General features: G+C 55.1%; 1 protein-coding gene across 1 annotated transcript; it reads right to left on the bottom strand.

Moving 5' to 3' along the window:
* Positions 1 to 7,352: 7,352 nt before the first annotated feature.
* On the bottom strand, positions 7,353 to 17,078 carry MB (myoglobin). Its single transcript, XM_026011037.2, has 3 exons — positions 16,705 to 17,078; positions 11,623 to 11,845; positions 7,353 to 8,037 (listed from the first exon to the last, which is right to left on the bottom strand). The coding sequence occupies exons 1-3, from the start codon at positions 16,797 to 16,799 to the stop codon at positions 7,891 to 7,893; spliced, it is 465 nt and encodes a 154-aa protein (XP_025866822.2). The 5' UTR covers positions 16,800 to 17,078; the 3' UTR covers positions 7,353 to 7,890.
* Positions 17,079 to 17,374: the final 296 nt, after the last annotated feature.

Genomic DNA, 17,374 nt, shown 5'->3' with positions numbered 1-17,374 from the left:
GACCCTGAGATCATGACCTGAGCCCAAGGCAGATGCTTAACTGGCTGAGCCACCCAGGCACCCCAGTCTTTTTTTTTTTTTTTAAGATTTATTTATTCATTTTAGAGAGAGCAGACAAGCAGGGGGAGGGGCAGAGGGTGAGGGAGAGAATCTCAAGCAGACTCCCCGCCAAGTGCAGAGCCAGATGCAAGGCTTGATCTCACAACCCCGAGGTCATGACCTGAGCTGAAACCAAGAGTTGGCCACTCAACCGACTGAGTCCCCCAGGCGCCCCTCGTCTGCAGTCTTGAGGCATGAGAGAAGTAGACAATTCTGGTAAGTATTGGTGTGGCCAGTGTACCGGGGGCTCTTTTATTATCCTTCAAGAAATTCAAGGGTGGGGGCAGCCCCAGTGGTCCAGCGGTTTGGTGCTTCCTTCAGCCCAGGGTTTGACCCTGGAAACCCGGGATCGAGTCCCACGTCAGGCTCCCTGCATGGAAACTGCTTCTCCCTCTGCCTGTCTCTCTCTCTCTTTCTCTCCTGTCATGAGTAAATAAATAAATAATTAAAAAAAAAAAAAAGAAATTCAAGGGTGGGATCTCTCCTTAATTATTTTTGGCTGTTGAACTGTCTTATTCTAACATGATATTGTTCTGAACCTGAGCCAAAGGAGTCCCTAAATGTATTGGGGTTATCCATATATACTCAATAGTAGATTCATTGGTGTTCAGATATGGTTTTCTCTTTGAGGTTGTGGCCTTTACTTGTGTAAAAGCAGGATGGTGCTACTGAGAATCAGTTTAGAACCAGTCCATGTACTTTTGGAAGGTTGATTATTATCTATTGTGTAACTTTCATGAATATCCTCCCCTACATCCCTCTCCAGCCCCTGTACTGTTTGAACACCAGAAACTGGCACCACACCAGAGGCATATAGATCAGTAATTATCAATGCTACCAGACACTACCCCTCTCTTAATAACAAATATTTGCTAACACCCCCTTCACTATCCTGAAATGAGGCTCATTGATAATATAATTTACCTACATCCATAATTTCAAAAATTCACTATCATGTCATAACTACAATATGTATAAAGATAAGAAAGTTTTTTAAATAATAAAATAAAATAAAATGTTTTTCAATATTTAATTTTTTGTTTTTTTAGAGGGAGGGGCAGGGGCAGAGGGAGAGGGAGAGAGAGAAGCAGACTCCCCAATTTGGGGCTCAATTCCACAACCCTGAGATCACGACCTGAGCTGAAACCAAGAGATGGACACTTAACTGACTGAGCCCCCAGGTGCCCAATATTTAATATTTTTTTCATATCTAATATGATGGCTGTGGAGGAGATATGTAGTGCTTAGGTGCTTGCCCCTTTGCCTAGAATCACCCCGTATGCAGTGCTCACCCGCACAGGTGGCCGCACCGTCAGGACAGGCTGGGCTTTTGCAGCAAACAGCCCAAATCATCACAACGTCACGAGTTCATTTTCACTCACATTTCATGTTCAGTGTGGCTGACAGGGGCTCTGCTCTCCCCAGAGAGACCCAGCCAGATAGAGGAGTCTCCACATCAACCCACATGTTCATGACCTCTGTGACAGGGGACCTGTGACCGGGGAGGGATGTGGAGACCAGTCACCAACTCATAAAACTTCTACTGGAAGTGACACACTTCCACTCATGTTTTGTCGGCCCAAATAAGCCTTACAGGTGTGAGGAAATGCCACCTGCTCTGTGCCTGGTAGGAGAGGACACTCAGAGTCCTGACAGACACCTGTGAAGACAGGCCCAGGCCCAGAGAGCCTGTGGTGGCACTGCTGTGGGGGTGCCATTTTTTGGAAACAGTGAACAAGTCTTGGTAAAGTTCCCAATAAAATCTTTTTCCCCCAGTAATGCACCATTTTTTAAAACAGTTCAAAGATAATGTATTTACCAGCAACATTTATAAGTTCTACAATTTGGTCTAGAACATGGGACAGATTCACTATGTGTTTTTTCCTGCACATTCTAGAACACCTCTGATCCCTTCCTCCGCTTGCCCCCCTACTACATGTCAGCATCCTCATTGCTGCAACAGAACACCCCCACGAGTGTACAAAACGCCCCCACCAGGGACAATACAGCCCTTCTGAGAGCATCCATCTAGGCTAATGGCTTGTAGCAAACCTTTTCCAGCAGAATAGCCCCATTTATTCCTAATGAAATGTCATGCAGAACTCCACGATTGGTTAAAAGTACCACTGCTCTGGCTGAAGCGGGGACTCCCATCCCACCCACTCCCTCCTCCCCCAGCCCCACATGCATCAGAGCCCCTGGGTCCTGGGTGCTCAAACTCTGAGGCTCCACATAACCCAGGCGACAAATCCACTAGGCTCACGAAACCGCCTCTGCTCCCTAAAGCATGCGGTGAAGGAGCCATTCTGGTTTCTGAGTGTTGTGAATCTGATATATCTAATAATTTGTGTGAATACTTGTGATGAGCTGATTAAAACTGACATCTGCCACCATGAGGGCAAGGCCACTGGCCAGAATATCAGGGGCTCCGGGCCCTGGACAGGACTCCGGTTTTCCCTGAGGAGACGCCATCCTTTGATGCTCAGAAATATTTCCAGGGAAGATCCTACTCTTCTAAATGCCTTAACACAGGCTCAATATTGTGTCTCTATTTCCGTGCAAAATGTCAGCGCAGAAAGTTTTCACATTTGTGGATAATCTGTGGCCAGACGGAAAGAACAGAATCGATGCAGGACAATGGGAGGTGAAGAGTTTGGGGCTATTTGTTTTTTTTTTTTTTTTTTTTTAAGATAGACTTTTCATTTGTTTGGGATCACAAAATGGATGGTGTGTGTGAGAGAGAGAGACAGAGAGAGACAGAGGCCACACCGGGAAATACGCGATGTGAGGTATAATTCAGGTCACCAATAAAACGGCAAACACGGGTGTGTGGTGTGTGTTGTGTGGCACCCTCCATGAAGCCTGCCTTGCTCGTTTCGTTCTGACAACACCTGATGCCTCTAGCTTGCTTAGCTAAAGGTTTGCTGAGAGCTCATATGAGTGGTCACACTTAACCATCTAAGCCACCCAGGCACCCCTGATAATTTATGGCTTCTGCTTTCCCAAATATGCCCCAAGCCCTGGTGGCTCAGCCTGGCTGTGCCCAGGAAGCACGGTCCCAGGCGGAGACAGCAGAGCTGGCCCTCGCGTCCCTGAGGAGGTCACTTTGGCAGTTCTGGGGCCCTGACTACCATGGATCTCAGAGCATCAGGGAGTGGAGGAGTTAGACGAGTGTGTTCACTGTCACACTTATATACAGATGCACACACATCAGGCTCAGAGACACGGCACACATGGCAAAGGACCGACAGACAGAGAGAGACACACACACATACACGCGGCTCAACTTCAGCAACCAGATATTCAGCACCAAGCTCCACCAGCACCTCCCAAATCACTAATTTTTAAAATGTCCTAGAGCTGATAACATGCCTTTAAGCCCATGGGAGGGAGTGCCATGTAACTCAAGTCCTCAGCTGGCACTCACTGAGCTGTGGGCAGGAAGGGGGCAGAGGGCCAGAAGCCAGGTGTGCAACAGTGAGCCACACACAGGAGACCCCTGCCCTCTGTGCCCAGCTCGGGAGAAATGAAACGAACAAGGGAAATAAAATGGGCCTTAAAAAAGTTATAAATCCTGACACAGATTTCCATTTCTGGAAGTACAGCAGACGAGTTACTTATGGTGAAATATACTCCACTTCTGATGGTGTAATATCTCCGGATAAAAAACACTGTAAAAACTTAAAAAATATGTAACTGTTCAAGAAAATAAGAGGTCCCTCCTCAGAGTGCAAAATAGCAAAAAGGTGGAAAACAGGAAAGAGTCATGGAGGACGATGTGAGTCAATCTAAAAAGACAGGAATTCTAGGAGCACCTGGGTGGCTCAGTAGGGGGAGTGGCTGACTCTTAATTTGGGGTCCTGGGATCCAGGGACTGAGTGTGTCAATAGGATTTATTTTTATATATAATACATATTTTATAAATATATGTAAGATTTCACATTTGAAGAGAGATTTTACATTTAAAATATAAAACAGGGGATCCCTGGGTGGCGCAGCGGTTTGGCGCCTGCCTTTGGCCCAGGGCGCGATCCTGGAGACCCGGGATCGAATCCCACGTCGGGCTCCCGGTGCATGGAGCCTGCTTCTCCCTCTGCCTGTGTCTCTGCTTCTCTCTCTCTCTCTCTCTGTGACTATCATAAATAGTAAATAAAAATTAAAAAAAAATAAAATATAAAACATTTATATAAAATATCCCTTCAAATGTTGTCTTTCCTACATTTATTATCTCCTTCTAGAATTACTGAGTTGTTGTTGTTGTTGTTGCTGTTGTTAAGATTTATTGGGACCCTTGGGTGGCTCAGTGGTTGAGCATCTGCCTTTGGCTCAGGTCACGAGCCCAGGGTCCCTGGATCGAGTCCCATGTCAGGTTCCCTGCATGGAGCCTGCTTCTCCCTCTGCCTGTGTCTCTACCTCTCTCTGTGTGTCTCTCATGAATAAATAAATAAAATCTTAAAAAATAAATCTATTGGTTTGTTTCTCTGGAGAGCCCTGCTTGATTCAGCACCGTCGCTGTGACTTTGGTCTGCTGTGACAGCCCTGTCCCCCTCGACTCCCCAGGATTCAGCCTTAGCCCCCACCCGCAGGCCCGGAGCCCTACATGTTCTCCCCAAAGGCAGGGACCAGGCCTGTCCACTCTACCAAGACCCCAGAGCTGAGCTCCAGGCACGATGCAGGCCTCAGTAAATATTTGGCGAAAGCCCCATCGAGTGAATTTGAGAGTCTCTCTTAATGAGGTTGGTTCCCTGCATCTGACACTGTCTCCCACCGTCTCTACATACCAGCTCCCACCCCCCAACACCGTCCTGAAGCCCTGGCACAGTCTCTGGCCTCCCCAGGCTCGTGCCACAGAAGATCCATGAGAGCAGAGACACACTTGTCCTATGGCCCTGAGCCTCGTCCCAGTCGGGAGCCCGGCACATAGTGTTTGCTCAATAAATATTCGTTGAATCAAAGCAAAATAAAGGCCGTTGCAGGATTACATTTGTACAATATTCGCCCCTACTCCTCCTCCCCCTCTGCTCCCTCCCGCAGGATTTCTTTTCTTCTTTTGCTCTTTCCTTTTCAGACAGCAAAGGCATTTCTGAGCCCCAGGCTCAGGAAAAGACGTGACAGCTGAAAGCAAGAAAAACATGTCTCTTGTGTGGATTTGTGGATTCAAAAGCTCAGGCCCTGAGAGGACCAGAAAGAACACATAGAAAGGGCAAAGATTTGGAGGAAATCGCAAGGCATCCCTGCTTCCCAGGCTGGAAAAAAAATGTTCTGAACTGTCAGAAGGAGAAGAGCTGAAAAAGAAACAGATTGATTGCGGGGGGGAGGGGGGGGCGCAGAGAAAGTAGTTCTTGGAGGTGCTTGTGTGTGATGTAGGAAAAGGCACCCCTTCTGGGAGCCCAGCTTGGCAACTGGAGCACAGACCGAATGCTGCCCTTAGTTGGTTCTGTCCTCCAGTGCTCATGTGGAGTGCACAACCTGTACAACCATACAGGGCACCCCTGCGCACCCCTGCCAAACCCCAGAGGAGGCTGGGAAAGCTCAGACAGGACCGTAGGGTCTAGATTCCGAGGAAATCTGTGCCTCCCATCCCAGGTGAAGCCCTCATGGGGCAGGGGTGGTCCTACAAAGAAGTGGCCCAGGCAGGAGGAGCCTGGGAGAGCCTCAGGGTTTCCCCAAGCACCTGATGAGGACCCTAAGTGAGGACCAGGTGGGCTGTAGCCTCCCTGAGGACCCCTGGGAAAAGATGACAGCCACAGGTCACCACCTTCCCGCCCACACGCACCACTACTTGGCACACGGACACCGCCTTAGAATGAGCCAAAACCCCAAGGAAATTTGGGACCAGAGAGCGCCCGACCTCCAGGAGACTGAGACGGAGCATGTGCCTCGGAGCCACAGTGAGGATCCCAAATAGAAAACAAGAGGTCGCGTTTTGGGCACATCAAAGGTGTGCACTGAGATTCTCCTACCGGCTGTGCCCAGTGAACATCTGTGGAACGTGTGCTGAATGAATGACAAGTGACCGCTACTTCTCTGCAGCCCTGATTCATTCTGCCCTGGTCTCATTATCAGGACACCCAAGCTCGCCAACCGCTTGAGGGCAGGGATCAGCCTGCGGCAACTCCAGGTCCTGCACACGGACCTACGTGCAAGTGCTCCCGGCCTGCACATTCAACGGAATTATTATAAATGCACGGAATTTTCCCCAGGCTCCATGATCCCAAACTTCCCCTTCCCTGCCCTCCCATTCTCTCAGATGGCAGAATTCCCAAAGCCCGGAGCCGACCTAGACCTACGAGGGGGACCGTGGATACAGCAACACAGCCTGATGGGTGAGCCTTTTAGGATTTGAGACGTGTCTACACTAGCAGAGGAGCCCTGCCCCTTTCAGCTGCTGCCGCGAATCTTGGCGTGATCTGAGGTCGGGCTCATCACAGGCAGTTGGACCTCGGGGATTCAAGGGCAGAGGTGACTAGGTCACTTGTTCTGGGAGTTCCTGGAGCTTTATGGGGCCGAGGACTTGCAGCTTCCCGGAGCTAGCACTGGGGTCTTACATGCTTCGAGGCCCTCCCAGCCTGGGCACTCCGATGGCCCCGGGGCCACCTCTCCCCCGGCCCCTGTCCATGGCCTGGGCTCCAGCCTGCCACCTGCCTGGTGGCCACGGTCACATAACATTTTATTCTGGGTCCTTGTGGTAAGACCACACATTCTGTCCGTGTTTGGCATCTGTAGATGTGGATCGTGTCTCCTGGCCCATGTCTGTGAGTTCTTTCCCCTGCGTCTGTCCCTCCTCTGTGGCCAGAAGGTCAGTGCCCGCCCCTGGCTGGCCACCTCTTTGCCTCCCCAGCTGGAGTCCCTGCTGCCTCCCCAGCTCTGAACCCGGCTTTGTCACTCACTAGCAGTGTCCTTGGCATGTTATTGAAGTTGCTGTAACCACGGTGACCGCCCACCCACCCCGGCCCCCCAGGCCTCTCCTCTGGGTGCAACTGCTTGCCTCTGGGTGCAAAGGTCTGGTGACCAGCCCACCTCCGCCACCCACAGGGCTCCCCCCACCACCCACCCCCTGCAATTCCCCATGCCCCACATGGGGTCCCTGCCACTGAGGGTGATCTGAGGAAGGCAGGTTCCGTCTGTTTCCCTCCTCTCCTCCTCTCCCTCTGCCTCCGCCCCAGGGCTGTCTGCCCACACAATCCCAGCCATTTCTTCCCTGGGGCCCTCTTCACTTGCTCCAGGAGAGGAAGCTCACCAGACAGAGACTATGATGTTGCAGGGTCTTTTATTAAAACCAGGTGAGTCACTCCATTCGCTGAGAAAAGGCACACTTATGTTCCAGATCCACGTCGCCTCCCTCGGGCTGGGGGGTGGCTGGCCCACTCTGTCCAGACCTCTTTTTCATTACAGATGGACACTGGGGGGCAGTGATGGATCAGAGCGTTCTTATGGCCGGGCCTTGGTTTATGGCTTGGATTTGGGATCAGAGGGGAGGGTGAAGGTGTGGTTGAGTTTGAGGAGGTTGGAGGGATTGGGCTGGAGTTTAGGAGAGAGGAGAAGTGTGACCAGAACTCTGTGGGCCACAGTGAGCAAAGGGCCACACTCCTCCCGGTCCCCGGGGCGGTGACCCTCCACAAGGGGCCCAGGCCCCAGGCCCGCGAAGCCACCCTGCACAGCCTCTCCCGCCCACTTCTCATCAACAAAGCGGACACTCAGAAGCAAAGTCTACACGGCTACAGGAGATCAGGCCCGCCCGCCCCTGGGGCCCCGGGGCCCACGTGGGTGGGGGCGACAGCGTCCAGGGGCTTAGCCCTGGAACCCCAGCTCCTTGTACTTGGCGGCGATGTCATTCCGGAACAGCTCCAGGGCCTTTTTCATGGCCGCCTCCGTGTCGGCGTGGAAGTCCCCGGAATGCTTGCTCTGCAGGACCTGGATGATGGCATCTGAGATGAACTGCAGCGGGGAGGAGAGAGGGGTGCGGGTCACGGGAGCCAGACGGGAATCAGGCTGAGCGCCCCCTTCTCTTTATTCCACGCCCATTTATGGAGCGCTTACTACGCACCAGGCGTGCGTCCGAGGGCTGTCCCTGGATTCGTTCCTTCGCTCCCTACCACCCTGTAAGACAGGTGCCCCGGGGAGCCAGGCCCACCTCGGTACAGGCTCCAGGTCACGTAGCCAGGTGGGCCGGCTCACCTGCCACCCCCCTCAGCTAGTGCTGGGGATGCGGGGGCCCAGGGCACTGCCTCCACGCTGGCAGCCAGAGGGAAGGGAAATGCTCCTATTCCATGGTTTTACCCAGGATTTTGCAGCCAGAAAATCTAGGAAAAAACTATTTCCATCCACATGTGTTTAATTTTTGCATTCAGTGGCTTAGTGTGGTTATTCCTCCAAGTAGCCTGTGTGGGCGCTGGTGGGGGGCAGAGCATCCTATTTTCTATACCAAACACAGAGCCGGTGCTCAGAATTATTGGTGGAGGGGGAAGGAGGGAGGTCGAGGAAGGGCCACTGCTCGCCCTCAGGACCCATCCTGTCCCGTACCAACGTCACTGTCCCACGTGCGCTCAGACACCCACAGCGCCATTCCCAGGAACATCTACAGCACCGCTGCTTTAGCCACTGAAAGATCTCAGCGCCGTAAAATGCCACTGGGCCTTTTTGACATTTAGTCAAGACTTGATGCCAACCGCAGCCCTGGCCGGTGGACCAAGCGGCATCAGGTTACAGAGGCCCAGACGGGAACATAGCCAGATCACATAGCAAGTGGACGGCAGGGCTGGAATTTGCACCCAGGGGGTTGTAGACAAACGGCCGCCAGAGCCAGGGACGGACGCAGGGACTGCACCTCGGTTGGCTTTTCCCATTTTCTCACCCTGCGCACAAGTGACCACAGGCAGGTGGCGGGGGGCACATGTTGACAGAGACCTCAAGAGGCACAAATGGCAACACCCAGTAAACACGGTTCTGCCCAGAAATAGGGACGGCGGGGCGCCCGGGGGGCGCAGTGGGTTAAGCGTCAGATTCTTGGTTTCGGCCCAGGTCATGATCTCAGGTTGGTTGTGAGATCGAGCCCTGCGTCAGGCTTCACACTGGGCATGGAGCCTGCTTAAGATCCTCTCCCTCTGCCCCTGCCCCTCCTCCCGGCCCTCATGCTCTCTCTCTTTCGCTCTCAAAAAAAAGAAAGAAAGAAAGAAAGAAAGAAAGAAAGAAAGAAAGAAAGAAAGAAAAAGGAAAAGACAGGGACAGCTCCACAGACACCTGCCTTTGGGCACCGATCTGGACACGTGCGTAAGCTCACCCTTCAGGTCATAAATGTCACACAACAGAGAGGGGGTTCGGGCTACCGTGACGTAAACCCTGCCCTGGAGACCATGGGACACCCAGGTTCCAGGCCCTGCTCTGCTGTGACCCCCATGTGTGACTTCACCCTAAAACAGCAGCTAAGGCGACCCCATTGGGTCTCCCCACTCAGACGCTAGGGGCAGAGCCACTAACATCTAGGAGAGTATGGGCCAGGCCAGCCAGACAATTGAGAAAAGTTGCCCTTGGCACCCAGCGCCCTCTGTGGTCCCCTCCGTCCCAGCTGGGGAGCAGCAGCCCCTTTGCAGAGCATGGGAGGAGGTCTCACAGCGGGGTGGGGGGAACCCGAGGCTCCACCTCAGATTTTGCAGGGTTTGCGCAGTGAATTAAACTTGTTTGAAGTAGACCTGGGTTCTTGTCCCCGGGCCGGCGAGGTGCCCTTGAGTCATCGTTTTCTCTCTCTGAGCCTGCTTCCCGGTCCCCCTAGAGGCTCATTCAGGCTGTACAGTGAGGCCACCACATGCCACTGGGGTTCAGAAATGGGAGAGCGGAGGTCTGCCCCCGAGGAGCTCATGCCCCAGCGCAGAGACACCTGGGGAGATGCAGAAATCACAGTACAGCCGGGCAGGTGCCGTGGCAGGGGTGAGGTGGGGCGGGGCGGGTGCTGGTGGATGGAGCAGCTGATGGCCACATGCAGGGGAGGTGGCCCCGGGGGATGGACAGGGCTCTGCTGCCAAGAGGAGACGGGGAGGGCAGGGGCCGCAGCGTGTGCGGCATCTCCAAGGCAGGACCCACTCCTCACGTGTGTGAGGCTGAGCGGATGGGCGGGCAGGGCCGTCTGGGTGTGATCTGTGAGGCAGCTGTGATCTGTGGGGTGCATGGGGGGAGGCTGAGGGGCTGAAGACATGGGTGGAGGTGGTTGATGGGAGACATCAGGGGTGCCACAGGGGTGAAGAGCCGGAGTTCCCAGGTCCCGCAGCTCAGACCGTAGCCACCGGCTACTTAGCTGTGTGACCTCGGGCCTGCTCCTTAACCTCTCCGAGCCTCCAGTTTCCAAATCTGTACAGTGGGTATGAGAAGGACACCTGCCTGGCGCGGGGTCTGCTAATTGCCTGCCCCATGTCCGTCTTCTCCCTCTGCCTGGGTAACAGAACACCAGCTGTACCTGCAGCGGCGAGAGGCCTACCATCCCCGGTTCCCGTGCAGATGGATGTGGTCTTACAACTGACTTCTGGCCAGTGAGACGTAAATAAAACTGTTGGATGGAATTTCTGTGACTCCCTAAAAGAGAGCTTTCCTCTCTTCTTCCTGCTTCCTGTTTGGAGTATAGTGCAGATGGCTGGAGATCTCGCAGCCACCTTGGACCAGGAGTCAACTTTGGGGATTCATGCCGACATCGGCAGCAGGGAAAGAGCCTGCACCCCGGGCGGCTGTGGGGCCCCCAAGCCAGCTCTGGACTCCCTACTTCTGAACTTCCTTTGTGGCAAAGAAGAAGGGGCCCTGGATGCAGTGCCTCACCTGGGGGAGGCTGTGGGAATTTCACGCAGCCATCCAGGTGAAGGCTTCCCTGGCCCTCCTCATGGTAGCGATGACCACGATCTTGATCCTCCTCCCTGCACCAGCCTGGCTACTGCTCCCACCTCCAGGGTTTGCTCCTATCCCCCTTAGGCCCTCTCCGCCACCCCAGGCCCAGGGCTTCCTCTTGTCACACCCCTCCCCCTACTGGCTGTAGAGGCAAGACCTGCAGCTCAGACTCTCCCCTGCCCACCAACTCCCCCCGTCCACCAGCCACCCCTACCGCAGGATGGAGCCCCAGCAATTGTCTTGCCACTTCCTGTGGCACAGGGGCTAGAAGCAGAGGGTCTGGAGGCATGGCCCCTGGTTTGAATCCTGGGAGTGTGCCGTAGACAAGCTATCACCCTCCCTGTGCCTCAGTTTACTCATCTGCCCAATGGGTACAAGAATGGTACCTTCCCGCAGGGGGCAGGGAAGGGGTGCACCCCTGCTTCCTCTGAATAACATCCTGATTTGGGAGAGAAATGGGTTTAGTCTCTGTGACCCCCGGAGGAAGGCAAAGCAGGCGATAGCTCCCCTTTACAGATAAGGGAACGGGGTACAAAGAGGAAGCACAGGGGTCACCCATGCATCAGCAGCCCAGCTGGAACTCAGGCCCAAATCACACCCCTTTCGAGGCTCCTCCTTCCTCTTGCCCGCCCTGCCCGCCCCTGCCCTGCCTCCCACCTCCAGGTACTTGACGGGGATCTTGTGCTTGGTGGCATGTGACTGGGCCAGGGGCTTCAGCTCGGCCTCGTGATGTCCCTTCTTCTTAAGGATGCCCCCCAGGGCGGTGAGCACGGTGTTGCCATGCTTCTTCAGGTCCTCGGAGCCCTTCATCTCATCCTCTGTCTTCAGGTGCTTGAACTTGTCGAACTTATCCAGGGTCTCGGGGTGGTTCTTAAAGAGCCTGTGGGCACAAGGAGGTCTGCAGTCAGACACTGCAGTGTCTGGGACACCCCACTGGGACGCGCAGTAGGGTCTGGAGGTGGCCAGGCACCATTTCCAGCCGGAGCCTCCCTACTTCCCAGCTGGGTGGCCTTGGGTGCATCCCCCACCTCTGTGCTTCAGCTTTCTCATCTGAGCACACAGATGACTGTTGCCCCACCCGTAGTGGTGATTACGTGAGCGCGAGAAGGCTGAGCGCATGCGGCGGAGGGGCTCCCCATTACCATCTTCCTCATCCTCATCGTCTGCTACTGCGCCAGGCGGGGAGGGAGGACGTGGTGGCCTGGCTCCCTGGCTTCACCCCAATCTCCTCTAAGTTGTTTGGAGGGCAAGTGACCAACTGGCATCACGGTTAGAGGTGGGGGTGGGTGGGAGGGGCACCGGGGCTGGAGGACCCTGGATCTGATGGTACCCCCTGTGCACTGGGCCCTGCACCTGCAGGCTGTGCACCTGCATCTCCCATTTTACAGATGAGCACACAGAGGCTCAGAGGGGATAAGTAGTAACTCAACATTACAGGGCGGGTGTGAGGCAGGGCCAAGGCCTGAGTGACCCAAAAAGTAGACCCAGCGGGGGGCCATCCCTGCGGCTTCCTGCCTCGGGATCATCCTTTGGTTGCCTGAATACTTTCAGCTACAGGAGGCTCACTACCACTCCAGATTAGCTCTCAGGCTCAGAAAGCACTTGCTTGTTTTGCGGTTGGACCCCCTCCCCACTGCGTCCCTCCTGGGCTCCCACAGTAGGATGGTGAGGCCCCTGGGGTGGGGCAGGGGAGGGAGCCACCTGCCCCGGAGCCAGTGTGTTGGCCACAGACGGACTCTGCCCGTGAACCTGAGCATCCACCTGAACCTTGGACCTGCGTTTCCTGCTGTGGAAAGGTGGGTGTTGGCTGAAGGGAGTCCTACCTGCCGCCTGGGCAGGGGTGGTTCTTCCCATTTCACCTGTTGGCGAGAGGACTACAGAGGTAGGTGATGTGCCCAGGGTCACCCGGCTGGCCGGTGGTGGCAAGGCCTGCTGCAGGGGCTGGATGGTTCTACAGCTCACACCCAAGGTGGTGTGTCACAGCCTGAAGTGTTGGCAGGGGTGACACTACCTGCTCGGCTTTCCCACCCCCGGCTTCAGGCCCTGGGAAAGTTTGTCCTGCATAACTTCCCGCCGAGGCCTGCAGCCCTGCCGCGGACACGCTCCTGTTTGTGACCACATCAGACAGCACACACACAGGCGTGCACAGGGTAGCACCAGCAGGGAGCACATCCTTCCCCCAGGAGCCAATCCCTCCTGCTTCCCCAGATCGCCCAGGGCTGTTCTCGCCCTGCCCCGCGTCACCACATCACCAGCCCCAGCCCCGCCAAGCCTTGTGCACTGACAGCTCCTCTCCGGCAGTTTTCACCCAAGGGTCCCTGAGCTCCACTTATTATCTGGTGACAATGATCCTCAACCCCCTGCCTCACAGATGCGAGACCCAGTACCCGCAGGTGAAGGCCAGATGTCGGGACACTGGAGAGAGCCTGTCGGGGGCAGGAGAGGCCCCAGGACCTGGCACCAAAGCCAGGGGATCGCAGATATCCTGGGGGGCTCCCAGAGGTGATGGAGAAAGAACACGGGGCTGAGATTTGTGGAAACTGAGGCCCAGTCCCTGCTGCCTCTAATGTGCTATGTGACGCTGAAGAAGTCACTCAACTTCTCTGGCTCAGGGCTCACCCGTCTATAAACCAAAAGGGTTGGTCTAGCTGATATCTCAGCCTCCAAATCCTAAGGCTTGACCCCTGCCTCACCTTCCCCACCAGTGAGCCAGCAAAGGGAGCCCAGATTTACTTTGAACAGTGCGGGAAAATCGGGCTAGTCAGCACCCCCAGACCATTCTGGAGCCTCCCTCCCCTGGCCCATGGTCTTGCCACCGGGAGCCCCGGGCAGCCACACAAGGCCACACCTGGGTTTACCTGCAAATGGACAGAGGAAACCCCTCACCCCGCAGAGAAGGGTGGACAGATTTTCTCTACTGGTTCAGAAGCCCCGTGTTGTCACCTCCAGTCCCACATCCACCCACCTCGCTTGTCACAGGCCCGGGAGGCCCCCTCCCAGCCATCCTCTGAATGGAGGCCCCATCGGACACCCACACGGCAGACTGAGGACTGGGACCTCCTCCGAGGACTACTTCTCTGCTCCACACCCAAGAACCGGACTGAGGAGGGGGCCCCCTCTGGTGTGGCAGGAGCAGGGGTGGGGGACCAGTGGAGCGCGGGGCTCCCAAGCGGGCGTGTGATAGGCCAGGGTCTGAGCTGCCTGGATTTGAATTCCAGCTGTGCGACCGTGGGCAAGTCACTCAACCTCTCTGTTCAGGGTGGTGATCATAACATCTACCCCATAAGGCACTTGTGAGACTTTAAGTGAGTGAAGATGCATGAAGCACCCAATACAGGGCCAGGTGGTGTGCACGTGTCCATACTCGCTGTCCTCACCCCTCCTTCTTGTTGCCACCACCGTGATCACTGCCACGGCCCCCACTGTCACCAATATCATCACCATCACCATCATTGCCATCAGGATCAGGGATTTGGGGTCCTGCCTGCAGCTGCCCCTGGCTGGCAGTGACCCTCAGGCCCTGTTTCCTCTCTGTAACATGAGAAGTACTGGCTACCAGCAGTGATTTTCAAACATTTCGTGGCCTCAAAATTCTTGGCCTAAATGCAAAAATATACGAGAAGGAAAGGCAGGAGCACACCCGGAAGCCCCCTCAGTCCTGGGCCCCTGCCCTGCTCCTGCAGCCAGGCTCTCCAAGCGACCCTCGGGCTTTTTCGTTCCAGCCCTTTGTGATCATGTACTTGCAGCGAAGCCCTCGGTGTTTTATTAGCAGGCTCAGTGGAGCAGATTTGTTGTCTTTTACAGGCAGACGTGGAGGACAATGACCTTGCCAAGGTCGCTGAGGAAGCCCAGGCTCAGGGCTGGAACAGAACCAAGAGGCTAGCTCTCACAGAGGCACGTGCAGCCCCGGGAATTGGCATCCCCTCCCCACCCTCACACACAGGGGGGCCCTCCTCCCCGACCCCAACACCCAGCGGGCGGGACCAGTTGGCATGGTCTCCGGTCTCTGCACGTCCCACAGCCTAGGACACAGCAGGGCATTGAGCTTTCTGGGACCTTCCAGGGCCCTAGAGTCTCAGGCATCATGTCTCATCCCTGGCCCCTGGCCCCTGGCCCCTGGCAGGTCTTCTTGATCCACCCTGGGCCAGGAGAGAATGTTTCCCCTGATGACATAATACTCCAAGTCTCCTTCAAGTCACTGCCCTGGGGGGCTGATGGCCCCCAGATCACCTTGGAGAGACTTGCACTTGGCAAACTGGTCCCCAACCCCAACAACCCTGCCTCTTCTCCAAAAGCAAGGGAGGAGCATGGGCTCAGGGAATGCCAGGGCCTGAGAGCAGAGAGGGACCTCAGAGACCCTGGCTGACAACCAAGAGGCAAACAGGACCAGGAGAGGAGGAGTGACTTGTCCAAGGTCACACAGTAAATGTGGCTGCAGAGCAGATGTCAATTTGGGGGGTACTTTTGTCTCCCCAAACAGGACCTGTTGCAGCCCCCGCAGCCTGCTATCAGAGGACAGGCGGAGAAAGGCATAAGGGGACACCCTGATTATGCCACCACCCTTCCCCAACGTTTCTAGCGTGGCCACCCAGGGCTCGGACTTCGGGTCACAGAGCTTATGGGCCTGGCCATTCTCCCTGGATGGGGGAGTGGGAACGGAAGCGCGAGGGAGACTGGAAAGACACCTGAGTGGGAGAGGAAAATCTGGCTGACAAAGGAGAAGGTCCCCTTGCTCCCAGCTGCAGAAATGTTGATTTACGCCCAGTTACATGGTTGACTCGTGCTGCCCAGAGCACGAGAGAAGGGACCAGAAGAGGGGTCTCACACCATCTGGGGTGGCGGGCAGTGGGAAAAGAAAGTCCCACAGTCCATCCTTTATGGACAAAGCTTGGGATTTTGTTTTCTTTTGCGTATTCTGGAACCCCTTGCTATAGCAGTCAAGCCGTGCTTGGAGGCCACACCATTAAGAGCTCTCGAATTCAAGGCTTCCTCAACATTTGGGGTCACGAAATGGGCCTCTGTCTTCTGTTTTCTAATTATCGTACTGTGAAGATCCGTAGTCTGGCTCCACCCATAACAATTACTACCACCTTCTAGAACCTGTTATATTCCAGGAACAGTGCCAGGCCCTTCTCGTGCATTATCTTATTCCATTCTCACTTCCACTCTAAAATGTAGATATTAGCATATCTACCCTGCTGCCACCCTGCTGCCATTGTAGAGGAGAGGCTGTTAGACTCAGAGAGGTTGTGTACCGTCCCAAAGGTCACACAGCTGCTCAGTGGCAGAGCCAATTCTTGAGCTGCAGGTCTCATCTAGAAGACCATGTCTTAGCCTTGACAACTTACAGACCTTAAAGTACTTGTGACTCAGGGGAGGTCCTGCCCCTCTCAGGTCATGTCCTCATCCATTAAGTGACGCAGCTGGACGAGACGTCTCGGGGCCCTTGCTCATTCTGTCTACAATTCTAGGATTCCTCTTGGTGGGCACAAGGCACCCAGGGTTTGAGCAGTCTTCTCTTGCTGCTGACACAGGCATGAGCTGGATCCCTTTTCCTTTCTCCCTTCCCGGACTCAAGTCGCTGACTCTTACAAAGCAAAGGGGAACCAAGCGGGGGCTTTAATAAATTCAACTGATGCAGCCAACTGGTCAACCCCACACAAATATTCCACCTTACAGGCTCACACCTTTGATCTTTGAGGGGTGGGTGACAGAGGCAATGGGATCTCTTCCTTTTACCTGATGAGGACCTCCTGCCCATGGCCCGCCAGGTCAGTCTCCACCTTCCCCCAGATGTTCAGCACCAACTGCCATTCCCCGTCGCTGAGCCCCATGGTACAGGCTGAAGAAGACAAAAAGAGCAAGTCCGGGCTGACTCGGCGTCCTGGCTTTGACAGCTGGGGTTTGAGATCGTCTGGCCCCAAAGGGATTTTATACTTTCCCTGAAGCTTGACACAGATCACTTGACGGCTCGCTCACTCTCTCTCTCTCTTTCTCTCCTCCTCCCTTCTTTTCATGTGGGGTCTAATCTTTTCCTTTCTGTAGCTCTCACATGGAAGCTATTTTGGGGCAGGTGCCATTGTGGGGTGGTAGGACAACTCAGGCCACAGGGGCGTGGGGGTGTTTGTGTATGTGGCAAGAGCAGGGAGGAGGCTGGGCCACTGTCTGGAGTCTCCGAGGCCAGCAGAAAGGGCACCATCAAAGCCAAAGCCAGCAGCCTGAAACTCAACTCCCCCCGTTGTCAGCCATCCCAGGAGGAGCTGTCATGCTCAGGCAGCAGCATGCTGGCTGGCCCTGGGGCTGGCCTGGCCCTGAGAGTCTCCTTGTCCACAGCCCGCCCACTTTGCCAGACTGCCCCTCACCCAGGCAGAGGCGGAGGGCAGGAGCCAAGGTGGTACCCCTTATAGCT

The sequence above is a fragment of the Vulpes vulpes genome, chromosome 16, assembly GCF_048418805.1.
Source record: "Vulpes vulpes isolate BD-2025 chromosome 16, VulVul3, whole genome shotgun sequence".
In the NCBI taxonomy this organism is placed as follows: Eukaryota; Metazoa; Chordata; class Mammalia; order Carnivora; family Canidae; genus Vulpes; species Vulpes vulpes.
The sequence above is the reverse complement of the archived record's forward strand: the minus strand, read 5'-3'. Positions and strand labels throughout refer to the sequence as shown.